Below are 13,741 nucleotides of genomic sequence, written 5' to 3' on the forward strand. Positions count from 1 at the left end.
CAAATCCAGATCAGTTCTAAGAACTTTGACTGTGCAAAGACCTGCTGCTGATGTAGCATAAGTAAAGCTTAGCTTTCTGCCAAGATGCAGTGTAACTACTGACTGAAAGCCAGAATAATTAGTGTAATGCTGTATCAGGTCATGGAAATGATACCCTGAAGATACATTGTTTTTGAGACCATACTGGTTTGCTAGGAATGCTATCTGCAATTGTCACTGATTCCCTTCATGAGTTAATTCTAGTACTATGTTCTGTAATAATCGTTACTTAATCCCCCCACCTCATTGATGCATTACTCATGTGAAGGTGCAGAACATGTAGAAATGGGCTATGAAGCCATGCCTCTAACCATGCCCTGATGATGGCCTTGGCATGTGTTAGAGTGGATACCTGATGCAGGGATTCCTATGCAGTCAGATGTCCCTGGGTCCTACAACCTGCGCAATCGGCATTCTAAAGGACCCAGGAAAGCCTAGGCTCATAGAGATCTACATGCATAGGATTCCCTACCTCAGCTGTCCAAACTAACATGGTGGGTGGTAGGGCCGAGAGGAGCTGCACAGCAGTGCAGCTAAAGGCACAGGCCTATATCCTTTCTCTACACTCTTTACCTCTTCACACAAGTAATTTCTGCTAGGAAAGAGTGCAGTGGGATGCAGCTGACTCATTTTAACATACTCCTCTTAAATGCCTGTGTTGTAACAAGTGGGAACGCTTCAGATTAAAAAGGTTGCATCACTTTTGTAATTAGACCCAGACCTAGGCCATGTAGCGGAACAATCCAGAGGGCAATCCAGTTTATACTGGAACAATTTCTTGCTTGCAAATGCCCCATACCAAAATATCTGTAACATAGAAAGCTACCACATAGATAAGAAGCTTCTCCCCTGATATGTAAGCTTACGGCTTTCAAGAACATAGCAGGTTTGGATACTATTTCTAGTAAGCAACTGACATGTACAATTCTGAGGTGATTTGGTCCTTTTATCACATGTCCCCCCCCCCCTCGCCCGATTGAACCTGCCCATTTGTTCATTTCAGAAAATTAGTTTTCTGACACACAACTAAAACTGCTCTTTAGCATCATACATCAACACCCCTCCAGGAGTTTTAAAAAATAAGCAATTTCATTTGTAAACAATAATATAACAAAGTAGCAGGTGACATGTTATCTACAGGCTGGTATTGAGTCAGCATGACACATTTAAAAAGACCCTCAATAGAAATGGTTTCACTTCTTTTTTTTTTACTTTACATTTTTTCTTACATTTTAAGGCAAACCTGGCAACTTTCCTAGGTCGGAAAAAGAAGCGATATAGCCCTCAAAGTTTGTCTGACCAAGATCTGTGGAACCTTCCTAAACCAGCCCGAGACAGAAGCAGAGGCGTTTATTATAGGTTCCACTAGCTTTCTCCTTAGCTGATGTTTCCTTGACTTGTTCAACTTGCAGTGATGTTTTTGACCATCCCCTCCCCAAAATATTTCTTCCCAGGTGCCTTGGTTGCTTAGTGTAAATAATGTAATTTTGTGTTTGCACCAGTATTTTAAAACTAATTAATTAATAGATGCATATACTGCTTACCATATTTAAAATATCTCTTAAGTGGTTTAAAAGGAGATTAAAATACATTGCTATATACATTAAAATATATAATATTTCCTAAAACATTTGTATAAAACATAGATAAAAACATTAAAACCAATACTCACAGCACCATAATTAACAAACTGGGCAGCAGACGCACTCAGGGAAAGCCTGGGTAAAGAGATGGAGCTTTAATTGGCACCTAAAGCATGATACCGTTGGCTCCTCCTAAATAGCAGGGGGGAGGGCATTCCATAAGGTGGGTGCCACCACAGAGAAAGTCCCGCTTCCAAGATGGCAATCTGCAGGCTATGGTATAACCACAAGACCTCCTCTGATGTTCTTAATGATTGCACAGGCCTGCACCAGGGAAGGCATTCTGCCAGGTCCCAACCTCTTCAGGGCTTTATATACAAACAGCAGGACCTTGAACTGGGCTCAGTAGCTAATGCAGTTGCTTCAATGCCAGTGTAACATGTGCACGGCGAGGCGCTCCACTCGACATCCTAGCCACCTCATTCTGCACCATCTGCAGCTTCTGGACCAAGCACAAGGGTAGCCTCACATAAAGTGCATTACAGTAATCTAAATGTGAGGTGGATAAAGTGGATGAATGGTGAAGATTAATAGAATTATTAATTAAATGTGTGTTTTTGTTCTTTTTTTATATAAAAATGTTTTTCAGCTTCCCTGGAAATCACTAACTAGCATCATTGAATATTATTATATGTGGAAAACTACAGACAGATACATTCAACAGGTAACAATTTCCAGAGGGGTGGCCATGTTGGCCTGTTGCAGCAAAAATGACAAAAAGTGGACAGTGTTCAAGAAAGTTTATGCCGGATTAAATGTGTTAGTCTTTAAGGTACACAAGACTTTTCAGCTGTTTACTCACCAAGTAATTTTTGTTTCCTTTGTTATACATGAACTCATAACCATCAGTCAGGAAAAAGAATATTAAAGGATACTGTGTAGAAACTGAGACTAGAAAATTAAATCTTCAAGATAATCTGGGGCTTTTAGTGAAGCTTTAAACTGTATAAAATACCTACATCTGAGTGGGAATTGGCATGTAGCCATAAATTAGAATTCCTACAATTTTTTCTGTGTGGGAAGAAAACAGCATTTGAAATGGCCCTAATTTCTTCTAAGGATATAATTAAACATCATTAAGAAATTCAGGAATTACACAGACTGAAATACTTTGTCTTGGATCCAGAGTAGCCATTTTGCAAACTGAAGGGCTCTTTTCATTTGCAGATGAAAATTGAGCAGAGGTTGATTGAAGGAGGAAGGGAACGGATTTTTGCTGATGCAGCCTCCAGTGTGGCCTGCCACACTATTCCAGTAGTTCCTCTGAGCCTCCAGAGCAGATTTGGATGGATGGGTGGGTGGGTGGGTGGCTGAGCTTTGGGGAGGAGCCCCCCCTGCCAAGTCCTTTCAGTGAGATGAAGCAGCCCATGACTGGAATGCTGCTCACTGAATCTCTGGATCCAATCTTTTGTTATTTAAGTTTTTTCCCTTTTAAACTCTGATCAGATCTTGATCATTTTGCATTAGTGATAGCAGCAAAATAAAGTGTGCATTACTGGAGCCTAGGGCCATAGTCCTGTGCATCTTTAGACATGGCTGGCTGGGGGTTGCTGTGAGTTGTAGGACTTTTTTCTGTCTAAACGTGCATAGGACTGCACCCTAAGTTGGTTAAAATATCAGCATCCAAAACTATGATTTGAGCCTGATTTAACTTCAGTTAAACCACAGTTTCCTAAGTTCAGATATAATGGAGTACTATGATTTGTTCTCTTTCACTCTCCTCCTCTCACAGGTGAAGGAGGAGGAGAATGGAGGAAGGCATACACATCTGAAGTTTTCTGTGGGTTGTTTCCAGTGCCCTAAACCTTGGTTTAAGTGATTGTCTGAACCAAGACATTGGCTGTTACTGTCTTTGTCTGCAAAGACAGCTGATACATTTTAAAATAAAATAAAGTGTGATTCAACAATTGCTGTTGAAAGGCAAAATCTCCAGTGTTTCCTTATCATTACCCCTCCAATACCTACCCCCTCTTCTAACTTAGGGCACAATCCTATCTAGATAGGCGGCCGCCTCCGAACTCGGAAGCGACCACCTATCTGATGCAGGGCAGGAGAAGCATGGAGGGGATCGTTCCCTCTACGCTTCTCCTACCCTGCATTTTCGGCTAGACAGCTGACAGATTTCGGCTATCTAGCTGAGGGAGGATGGAGCGGGGGAGGAGGCTGCCAGATGACACGTAGGATGTGTTGTACCGGCATTTCTGCCCTCGCTGCCCCAGAACGCCCCCTAGAATGCCCTGTTTGGGCCGCTCCGTGCTCCTTTTGCAAGCGCAGAGTACGGGGCTGTTCTGCACTGCCTGCGAGGCACCAAGGAGGGGGGGTCAGTTCCCAGAAAACCAGGTATCCTCTGGCTGTCTAGCCGCTGACTAGCGGCTATAGGATTGCTCCCTTAATTCCTTATTTTTCTGAATTGACCACACTGAAGTTGTAACTCATGAATACTTCCAGCATGTGCTGCTGCTTCTCAGGGCTGTGTGTGTTCCAATAGATGCCAGAACTAAGTTGTTTTAACAATTCATTGTCACCCCATAGACAGCACTCATCTTAGTTCTAATCTGTCAAGGAAGTAACTAGTTTAGGAGCAGATTGGCCCATATTGTTGCCATACACACAGTGGGTGGCATTGTGGAAAATCATGCTAGTGCTAGAAATTTGGGATTGTGCACAACTTAATTTTGCAGCATATGTGCACGATCACACCTTCCAACGATCTACCCTTTGATTCAGTTATTACGGAGTGTTGTGAATTATTCTCTTTTAATTTAGGCTTCTTCTTTTTTTACAAATCAGTTTTTTAAGGATAACTTTGCAGTTCAGATCCTTTAAAATTGTACTTTAAATTGCATAGTGAACATTGAAGGGAAATATGTATTCATTTCTAGACCTGCCTAACAAAAAACTGGGCCATCACTGTGCCTATTGGGACCCAAGATATTCCTGTGACTCAGCAGTCTGTAGAGAGGACAGACTAACATGACTCCTGTATTAATATGCTGTTATCTATTAATAAAGGAACCTTTATTAATATACTTTTATCTATTCTGCAGTCAGAACCTAAACACTTGCAATTGAAATTCTTACATTGTTATTTAACAAAGGCTATAAATAATAAATTAAAACGTATTTGTGGATGGAATAGTGCATTGTAGTAATGACCACGCAGGTAGTTGGAGCCATGAGTAGACTATTACAGCAGTAGCAACAACTTGGTTGTTTTGCTATTTCTGAGCTGAGTGATGTACAGAGCAATCCTGTGGCATTCAGATGGTGTCTAGGGAGCCATAGGATGATGCAGATCTCCTCCACATCTGTGGACATAGCTACAGCTGTGGAGGAGGAGATCCGATCATGAGTCTTGCCCCTCCTAGCAACTGCGACCTTGGAAGAGATGTCACAGAAGTAGAAAAGTGGGTGTTCCAGGGAGAGGGGAAGGAGGAGAGAGGTCTGGATCCACCTCATCCAAGTGCCTTTCCATCACCATCTCTGGCCACTTTCTGAGAACTCTGTCTAGCTGATTAAAAAAACAAAACAACGGAGGACAGATAGGTTGTAAAAGTCTCTGTCCTCATCCTACCCTGCCTGGCTCTTGCCAGCAGGACTTTGAATAGAGTTCCAAGATCAGAACCCTCTTGTCTATCGAGCATCAGTCCCTTAGGATTTCACTCTTTCCCAGGCTCACTTACAAGGCTTACACTGATGCAATACTTCACAGTTATGGCAGAAAGTCTCTCTTGAAAATCCTTGGCTCCATTCAGATGTTTTTCCGGCTTCTGGGAATCTATGCAGGGATGAGATCAGGAACTCTACTTGGGCAAGTAGGCGCCTTCCGCATCTCTCCTCACCATGAGTAGACAGTAACAAGCAAACTGGAAGATGCCATGTTTGTATGCAACATTTACTTGAACTTGTGCGAGAGACACCACTTTCTGTTTCTTTCCAGAATTTATCTGGAAAGGTCAGAGAAATCCGGTGTTTAAATAAACGTGAGACCGACTAATGGAAAGCTTTTAATTATATATACTGCTTTTGTTACTGGTTTATTTTAAATTAATTTTAAAATTAATTTATGATTTTATTATAATAATAATAACACCACCACCACCACCACCACCACCTTCTTCTTGTGGTGAATAGAGTGCAGAATGAAATACTGGATTTGTCACTTGCACAAGGATTTCTGCAAGGAGTAGAAGCTTTGTACTAGTGGAATTACAACATTGTATACAACCTTATAAGTGGAGTGCCACTACAGGAAAAAGCTCTCGCCCTACTCACCACCCACCTAATCTTTGAAGGAAGAGGCATCTGAGACAGAGCCTCTGAAGCAGATCTTGGAGACAGAGCAGGTTCATATGGGTGCCTGGGTAGAACCGTAATGTTAAATTTCTTCATCTTTTCTATTAGAAACGTCTAAAAGCTGCTGAAGCAGAGAGCAAACTGAAACAAGTTTACATACCAACCTAGTAAGTACATCACACATTAATATTTCTTTGATCAGTAATAATAATGCAAAATGTGTAGGCAATAAATCCTAGCTTTTTATTGAACAAACAACAGATGCTTTCATAAAACCTGATTTACTTTAAAATTATCGTACATTGGTAAAATCCAATAATATCCTTAGTGACATTTACGAAACAGAATTTTCCAGTTATTTCCTTATGTAGGGGTGCTAATGCAAAACCATACGTCTTTTCAGCTGCAATTCTATGCACACGTGTGGGAGTAAGCCCCTCTGAGTAAATGTTCATAGGACTGAATTGTAAGTAATTTAAATGGGACTCATGCTTGAGTAATAAACAGTGAAATCCTACATGTGTCTTCTTAGAAGTAAACCATATTGAATTCAGTGCGGCTTATTCTCAGGTAAATGGATATAGGATGGCAACCGAAGTGTAGGATTACAACCTCAGACTGTTTCCTCTCTGTGCACAAGTTCTTATATTAGGACAAAATTGGTAAATATGTATACTTAGAATAGATAAAACAACTATTATACCTGGCACTTTTGTATTAGACCATTTGATTTTACATTACTGTGCACGGTACAAGAATGTAAGGTATAGAAGTGATAGAAGCAAACGTTTTGTTGTTGTGTTAAGTCACAGTTCTTTGGGAGTGTAGGTAAAGCTCCCTCTCCCATCACTCCAAATTAGTAGAAGTCTGGAAGCTTACAGGTACAGAGTCCACCTGTGTACTGTTACAAAAAGGATGATTCACACCTCCCAATGCCTACGCACTTACACACGCACAGGTGGTCTTTGCATAAATGAATTTCCTGTATTTTTCCTCTGAAGTTCTGAATGTTTTCAGAATGTCTATCCTCTCTTTCCAAAAAGTAATCAGTGTGACTAACACCACCATCAAAACACTATCTAAAATAATACCGAAAATCTAAATCTAAAATCTTAATCAAAGCTACAATTATTATTGTGGTCTTTCCCTTTTTTGGAACTTTTAAATACTAGAAGCAAAATAAATCATTCCTGTTTCTTGTATTTTCACACCAAATGCTACAATTCTTTGTTAGGATGTTATTCATAGTCTGTCTGCACTGATGTAGACCTGGTGAATGGTATTGGCACAAGGTATTGGCAGAGTCTGAATGATCCCATAATGATAAAACTCTCACTTAACAACACAATAACGGTAGCACTTAAGAGAAGGAGGTGTTAATCATTCAGTCTATTTATCCATACTGTTTTTTTTATTATTTATTCATTTTGGGTTGAAAGAAAAAATACATGAGTAAGGTATCAAAGTTCTGGTGGGCCTAAGATGAATGAATATGTAGGCTGGGGAGGCAGCATTACAGATTCCAGATACTATCATTTTATCATTGAAAAGTGTAAGCAGTAATTCTTAATAACAGCTTCATACTTTTTGTAATGAGGCCAGGTCTATTTGACCTTAATATTTGATTAGTAAAGTGCTTTTTACATGCGTAGGAAGGTTTAAAAACTAAACACGGAGGGCAGAATCCAGTGGTGACTGTCTGCGAGTGGCCAGTCCCACCAATTCTGTTTTGCAGGGAATTGCCTTTTGCCCAAGAGCAATTTAGCACTTTTGGGGCAACAGAACCAGCAGGACTGGCCACTCATGGAACAGAAACGGCAGTGGGCCCAGGTCATGGATGGGTACCATTGGATACTGCCCAGGGATACTCCTTTGTAAGAAGAGAGCCTGAAATGTAGGACAGATTGTCTGTGATCCTCACTATTTAGTAATGGATTACTGCTCGCTACTGTTTTAAGGAAGACTTCTAGCAACTACAGCCTTTATGTGCAAGTGTGCACAAGTCCTAGATATAATAAATGCAACTCTGTGATGGCCAGTGTGGTGCCAACTTACAAGTCCCTGAGGAAAAACTGAACATCTGAAATATTTTTGCTTTCATTTCCATGGAAAATATGTGGGCATTTACTAGTGATGTAAGTGATATAGAATATAAGAGATTATTCTCTCATTTAACTCATGTTGTTAATGTATGTGTGATCACTTCAAAGCAACAAACCAAATCCAAGTCAAATATCCAACAGTAATGGGAAACCAAGTGCCATGAATGGAGCAGTTGGAGTGCCTCATCAGGCCCAGAATACGTTGATAGGCCGTGCTTGTGAAAGTTGCTACAGTAAGTAAGACCATCTCTGTGTGTCTGTATCTGTGTGCATGCATGCATATACAGTAGCCCTATTCAGTTGCATGAATACAGTAGCCCTATTCAGTTGCATGCATACAGTAGCCCTATTCAGTTGCATGCATGCATATACAGTAGCCCTATTCAGTTGCATGCATGCATATACAGTAGCCCTGTTCAGTTTTTCTGGATAAGGTGTGTAAGGTAATCGGGGAGAGCCTTCACAGATACAGGATGCTGTCCTCTGAAGAAAGCCATCCTCTACAGGTGGAAGGCAAGGAAAAAGGAGACAGAAGGGGGTGGAGCGAGTGCACTCATTCCCACTGCCCTCCTCACGCATTTACCTTGCATCACCCTTCCCCAAACTGGCACCCTCCAGATGTGTTGGAACTGCAGCTTCCAGAATTCCCATCTAGTTTGGCGAATGCATCTGGAGTCTGCTAGGTCAGGGAAGGCTTCCTTTGTGATTTAAGGCACAATCCTATGCATGTTTAGATAGAAAAAGGTCCTACAATGGCCAGCATTCCCCAGTCAGCGTTCCCAGAATGCTGGGTGTTGTAGGACTTTTTCTGTCTAAACATGCATAGGATTGCGCCCTTAGAATGCCTGAATAGGGCTAGTATGCCTCTGATCAAGCATTTTGTTGTACATTCTAATGAACACACTGAGGTCCTTCATCTGCAGGGACTTCCTCATATAGAGGGAACAGCTCCATGCATGCATCAATTTCTACATGAGCAACTGACTCTTCCATTAGGAGGAGTTAGAGTGAATGGGGATGCCTGCTCAGATGGGGGCTTCATGCATACCTTGGGGTATGTGCAAGCCTTTGGATCAGGGCTTGCATAGATCGTATACAAAAGTCATACTCCATTTTCTTTATGGCAAGTCTACGTGACTTGGGGCCAACCGACCAGAACACAGCTGCATATTGAGGCCTACCAGGTGCTTGACAACTCCACCCCCGTTTTTTGCAGTCCTAGGCAGACCACAAAAACAGGTGGGTTATTTAGCCTGCGGTGGGCTACCATGCAAGGCTGCTTTTGTTTTAGTGAGTCATAAGTTGTGTAGCCTGCTCTGTGGAATCAATACAAAGTCTAAATGCTCTAGATTAGCGGTATGCCTGTGGCCTTCCATCATCCTTGAACACTGGCCATACTAGCTGGAGCTGATGGGAGATGGAGTCCAACAACATCTAGAGGACTTTATGTTTAGAACAAAAAAAAAAACATCTAAAGCTCATTAAATGGGTGGTGGTTGTTGCAGCCAAAATTCCATAATAAATTGATAAGTGTCTGTCTATGTGGGTAGATAGGTAGATAGATATTTAATACAGCATAGATAACTGAATTTTATTTTTTTCTTCATTTAGTCACACAGTCTCATCAGTGGTATTCTTGGGGTCCACCCAACATGCAGTGTAGATTATGTTCACCGTGTTGGATTTATTGGAAGAAATATGGTGGCCTGAAAATGCCAACACTGACAAATGAAGATAGATTTTCTCCTAGTCAAACCACAGAGGTAGGGTATAATTTATATTGGAGTGATTATAATATGTGCACTGCAATCCTCTACATGTTTACAAATAGACAAATACCAAAATGTTCAGTGAGCCTTACTCACCTGTGTTTAGGATTGGTAGGGTAAATAAGTTTCTGTGGTGCTGAAAGTTTTCATGCTTTTGTGGTTATGAATAATTACTACTGTGCATAGGTAATTGTTTCCATGGTGGTGGTAGCCAGCATCTTTTTATCATGCAAACTTAAGTCTTGTGCATACCTTGCAAATATATGTTGGACTTATTTGAGTTATACTTGTTAAAGAACCACCTCATGACTTCCTCACTTTATATATTATATTTTGAAATGTTATTTTTGTTCTTAGGGTTGGAAGGGTGAGTGTTTGTGTACTTCGTGTGTGTGTGTGTGTGGACATGTGATGGGTGTATCTGTATGTGGGTATGTATACCAATATTGTTCTCCACTTTAAGAACTGATTTGTAGAGATGGGTGGGTTTTCCTCTGCTTCACTCAGAATAACTCAGAAATGATCTGAATTCTCCCCCCTCCCTCTGCTCTAGGGAACAACTAGGATCATTTTTCAGAGCCAGTTCTACGCTAAGAAAGATGACCCATCTGTCGTCACTGCCAGCCCTTCCCATTCCCCAAAGGCCTCCCTGCCGGCCCCCAAACACCCACCTCCTTTCCTTCCCTGATAGGTGGTGGGATCAGCAAAGGCAGTGCAGGAAGAGAGGAGGGGAAAGAGCATTGTGTTATAGCACACTGGGGCACAAGGTCCAAGGGGCCTGTGAGAGATGCAAATTTCTCTAGGGCTACTGCATTAAAAAAAGGTGGACAAGGAGGGCTGGTGATGACAGAGGCAGAGAAGCCAGGAATTCTTCTCCAGCTCAGATTTTGCAAAGTTGCCTATTGAGTAAGAAGAGGGTAAGAGAGAATTCAGGCGTAGATAAACAGCTATATTTGCTCCTGACTTTTTCACAGTGGGACGTCAGTCATGTACCAGAAAACAATACAGCAATGAGAGAGGAGATCCCAGACACAGTAACACATTTAGGTTTATTTTATGTTATTTTTGTCCTGCAGGATTCATGTGTTAGAACACACATGTCTCGACAGGCAACACAGGGAATACCAGTCCGGAACACTGGCAGTCCAAAATCTGCCGTGAAGACACGTCAGTCTTTCTTCCTTCATACTACATACTTGACTAAACTTGCCCGGCAGGTCTGCAGAAATACCCTACAGCTGAAGCGAGCAGCCAGAAGACCTTTTGTCCTTATTAACTGTGCTGCCATTAGGGCAGAATGTAAGATGTTTCTAAATTCTTAGTTTAATGTGCCATTATTCCAACCACTTTCTGTCGTCTCTTTTGTTCCTTTGTTTCTTTTGCAATAAATACATTTCTGTCTATAGCCCCTTTGTGTTATTTTTTTTTGGGGGGGGGGGAACCCTTTATTTTCATTTGTCTTGCTTGTCACCAAAGAATGTTTACTGAAAGTACTGTAAGTTTATAGAAAAATAGGTTTAATACTTATTGAATAATAAAATAGGTTTCTAAAGCAGACATTGACAAATGCTCATGGCGTTGTGTGCCTGCCTCATATGCTATCATCACGTGTTTCCTTTATCGTTTCACTTTTTTTATTTGTCTGGTAGAAAACAGGCGTATATCTTATAAAACACAAATTATATTTTTCCTGAAATATGAAGGTGCTTTCAAATCGGCTATAGAACCAAGCCTGTGGTACATTGAAATGGTAAAGGAGCTCAAAGTTTAGAAGCAAAGACTAGTTGACATGTGCAGGATCCCAGTTCATGGCATTGCACCCTTGCATTGGTAATACCCCTTTATGATGGGGCAGCACACTGTGCCTGTGCAAAAAATGTTTTGTGGGAGATGATTCACTTAAAAGTTGTCCAAAGGGCCTTTTGGTCACAACAAATCCAGTGATATCGGTGCAACCGTATTCTTTGATGAGCTTCCGCCAGGCTTTAAAAACCTGGCTGTTCAGGCGGCCATTTGGGGTGGGTTAGGGTTTTTTTAGAGCAGTGTTGCTTTGTTACGTTTTTTTGTTCAGTTGATTATGTAAATTTGTTACTAGTATTGTATGCCGCCTAGAGTGGCCAGGTAGCTGGCCAGATGGGTGGCTAATCAATCAATCAATCAATCAGTCAAATAAATAAATAAACAAACTGTAGGCACGTGAAATAGTGGCTGGGTGTGAGAGCAGAACTAAAGACATGGGCTGTTGCCCAAAATAGCCTCTCTGTGTTAAATCCATCCTTCTTTCCTCTTTAGCATGTAGGATCGCTGTTTGCTTAACCCTACTCTACATTATTGGCTGGCTGGACTTGGGGAGACTAATGTAAGAAAGTGGGTTAAGTGATTCTAAAAGATGCTGGAGAGGGGGAATTCAGTATGACGATGCTATTTTCAGCAGCAGATGCTTGTCAAGTTAATCCGCAGTTTTGCCCTACTGGGATGTGATTCAGCAGACAGAGGTGCTAGTTTCTGTCTTCATCACATAAAAATGATATAGAACTAATTTTTCACACAAAACAAGAAGAAGAGGTAGATTCTGTTTCTCTTTCAAAGTTCAGGCAAGGCGGGTAAATTAATAATATTTTTTTGCTTATTGAACATTTCCTTTAAAAAGGAAAGAATATGGCTGTTTTCTGCATTATTTTAAGTTTTTCCCCTTGTTTTTCATCTGTATGGAATATCTGTTTTTGCAGTGCATTCCTTTCACAATTTGGTTTCACTTGTTTAGACTTTTTATTTATTCCTTTTCTATCAAAGCAAGTCATGCCTTTATAGAATGAAATGCATTTTATCCAGGTTGGATTGTACTATTGCTCTAAATCTGAAAGAGATAGATACTGGAAATAAAACTTGCTCTGTGGGTCTTTAGCATGCAAGTACAGCTCCTGGATAGGTTTCCCCACTGATAGTCTTCAATGGCAGAGGCAGGTGTGATCAACCGTTGACCATTCAGACCCAGCATCCCTTGGAGCATGTAAAACCTGGGGCTCAGAAGGTGGGCCCTCTTCATCTCAAGGGAGGAGGGCGCTACACCCACACCCACACAAGCTTTTGTGTGTATCTCCTTTCTTTGAGATGAATGGTATCCATCTTCTGCCCTTGGGAGCTCCATGGTTTGCATGAACAAGGAGCCCCTAGGTTTGAATGCTCAACCCCTTCCAAGTTATATAAACAGATTACTTGATGGACTGCCCTCTAAGCATAGGTACTGTGGTCGTTTTGTCATGGCCCTGTCACTTTAGTGCTTCATCCAGAGCCTGTTAATGGAATTAGAAATTCCATTAGCTTTGAGAATATTCTGTTGGTACAGTAGAGTCCTGCTGGATCAGACCAAATGCCTATCCAGTCCAGCATCCTGTTTCACATAGTGGCCAACCAGGTAGTTTCACATAGTGGTCAACCATCTAAGAAGTCCACAAGCAGGACATGAGGGTTTTCCTACCATTTGCTACTGTTGTTCCCCAGCAACTGGTAATTCAGAGGCATACTGCCTCTCAACCTGGAGGTAGCATGTAGCCCTACCAGATCACACCAAATGTAGCCCTAATAAATATTCATAGACAAATTGTTATTAATTTTGATGTGTCTGTGTCATGGAACAGCAATACCCCATTCCATGAGCAGAAGGGTGAATAGGCAGAATAGTGTGCGCACACTCCTTTTTGCCCTTCCTTTCCTGTGGTCTTTTCTGCTGCCACCAGGTGGAAATCTTTTTCTCTCTGGCTTCCTCCACCAAACCAGCTGCAAAAGTCTCTGGGTCTCAGGTATCAACTTTAGGTAGTGTGGGGGATAGATGTGGGGTAGGCAGCCCAACCAAAAAAAGAGACCACAAAGTTTCAAATAACGAAGTTGAAAT

The 13,741-nt window shown here is 41.4% G+C and overlaps 1 protein-coding gene across 2 annotated transcripts in view; it reads left to right on the forward strand.

Annotated features, from left to right (window-relative positions):
• MTA3 (metastasis associated 1 family member 3) overlaps positions 1-13,741 on the forward strand; it is a 190,207-nt gene that overhangs the window by 90,007 nt on the left and 86,459 nt on the right. For both annotated transcript variants that reach the window (XM_084828919.1, XM_084828918.1), the window contains exons 10-14: positions 2,272-2,346; positions 6,087-6,145; positions 8,189-8,313; positions 9,692-9,843; positions 10,926-11,148. In XM_084828919.1, coding sequence (XP_084685045.1) covers positions 2,272-2,346; positions 6,087-6,145; positions 8,189-8,313; positions 9,692-9,843; positions 10,926-11,148 — 634 coding nt within the window. The remainder of the gene's footprint in view (positions 1-2,271; positions 2,347-6,086; positions 6,146-8,188; positions 8,314-9,691; positions 9,844-10,925; positions 11,149-13,741) is intronic.

Source organism: Heloderma suspectum, chromosome 1 (genome assembly GCF_057233095.1).
Source record: "Heloderma suspectum isolate Gila_16-S chromosome 1, 16-S_ref, whole genome shotgun sequence".
In the NCBI taxonomy this organism is placed as follows: domain Eukaryota; kingdom Metazoa; phylum Chordata; class Lepidosauria; order Squamata; family Helodermatidae; genus Heloderma; species Heloderma suspectum.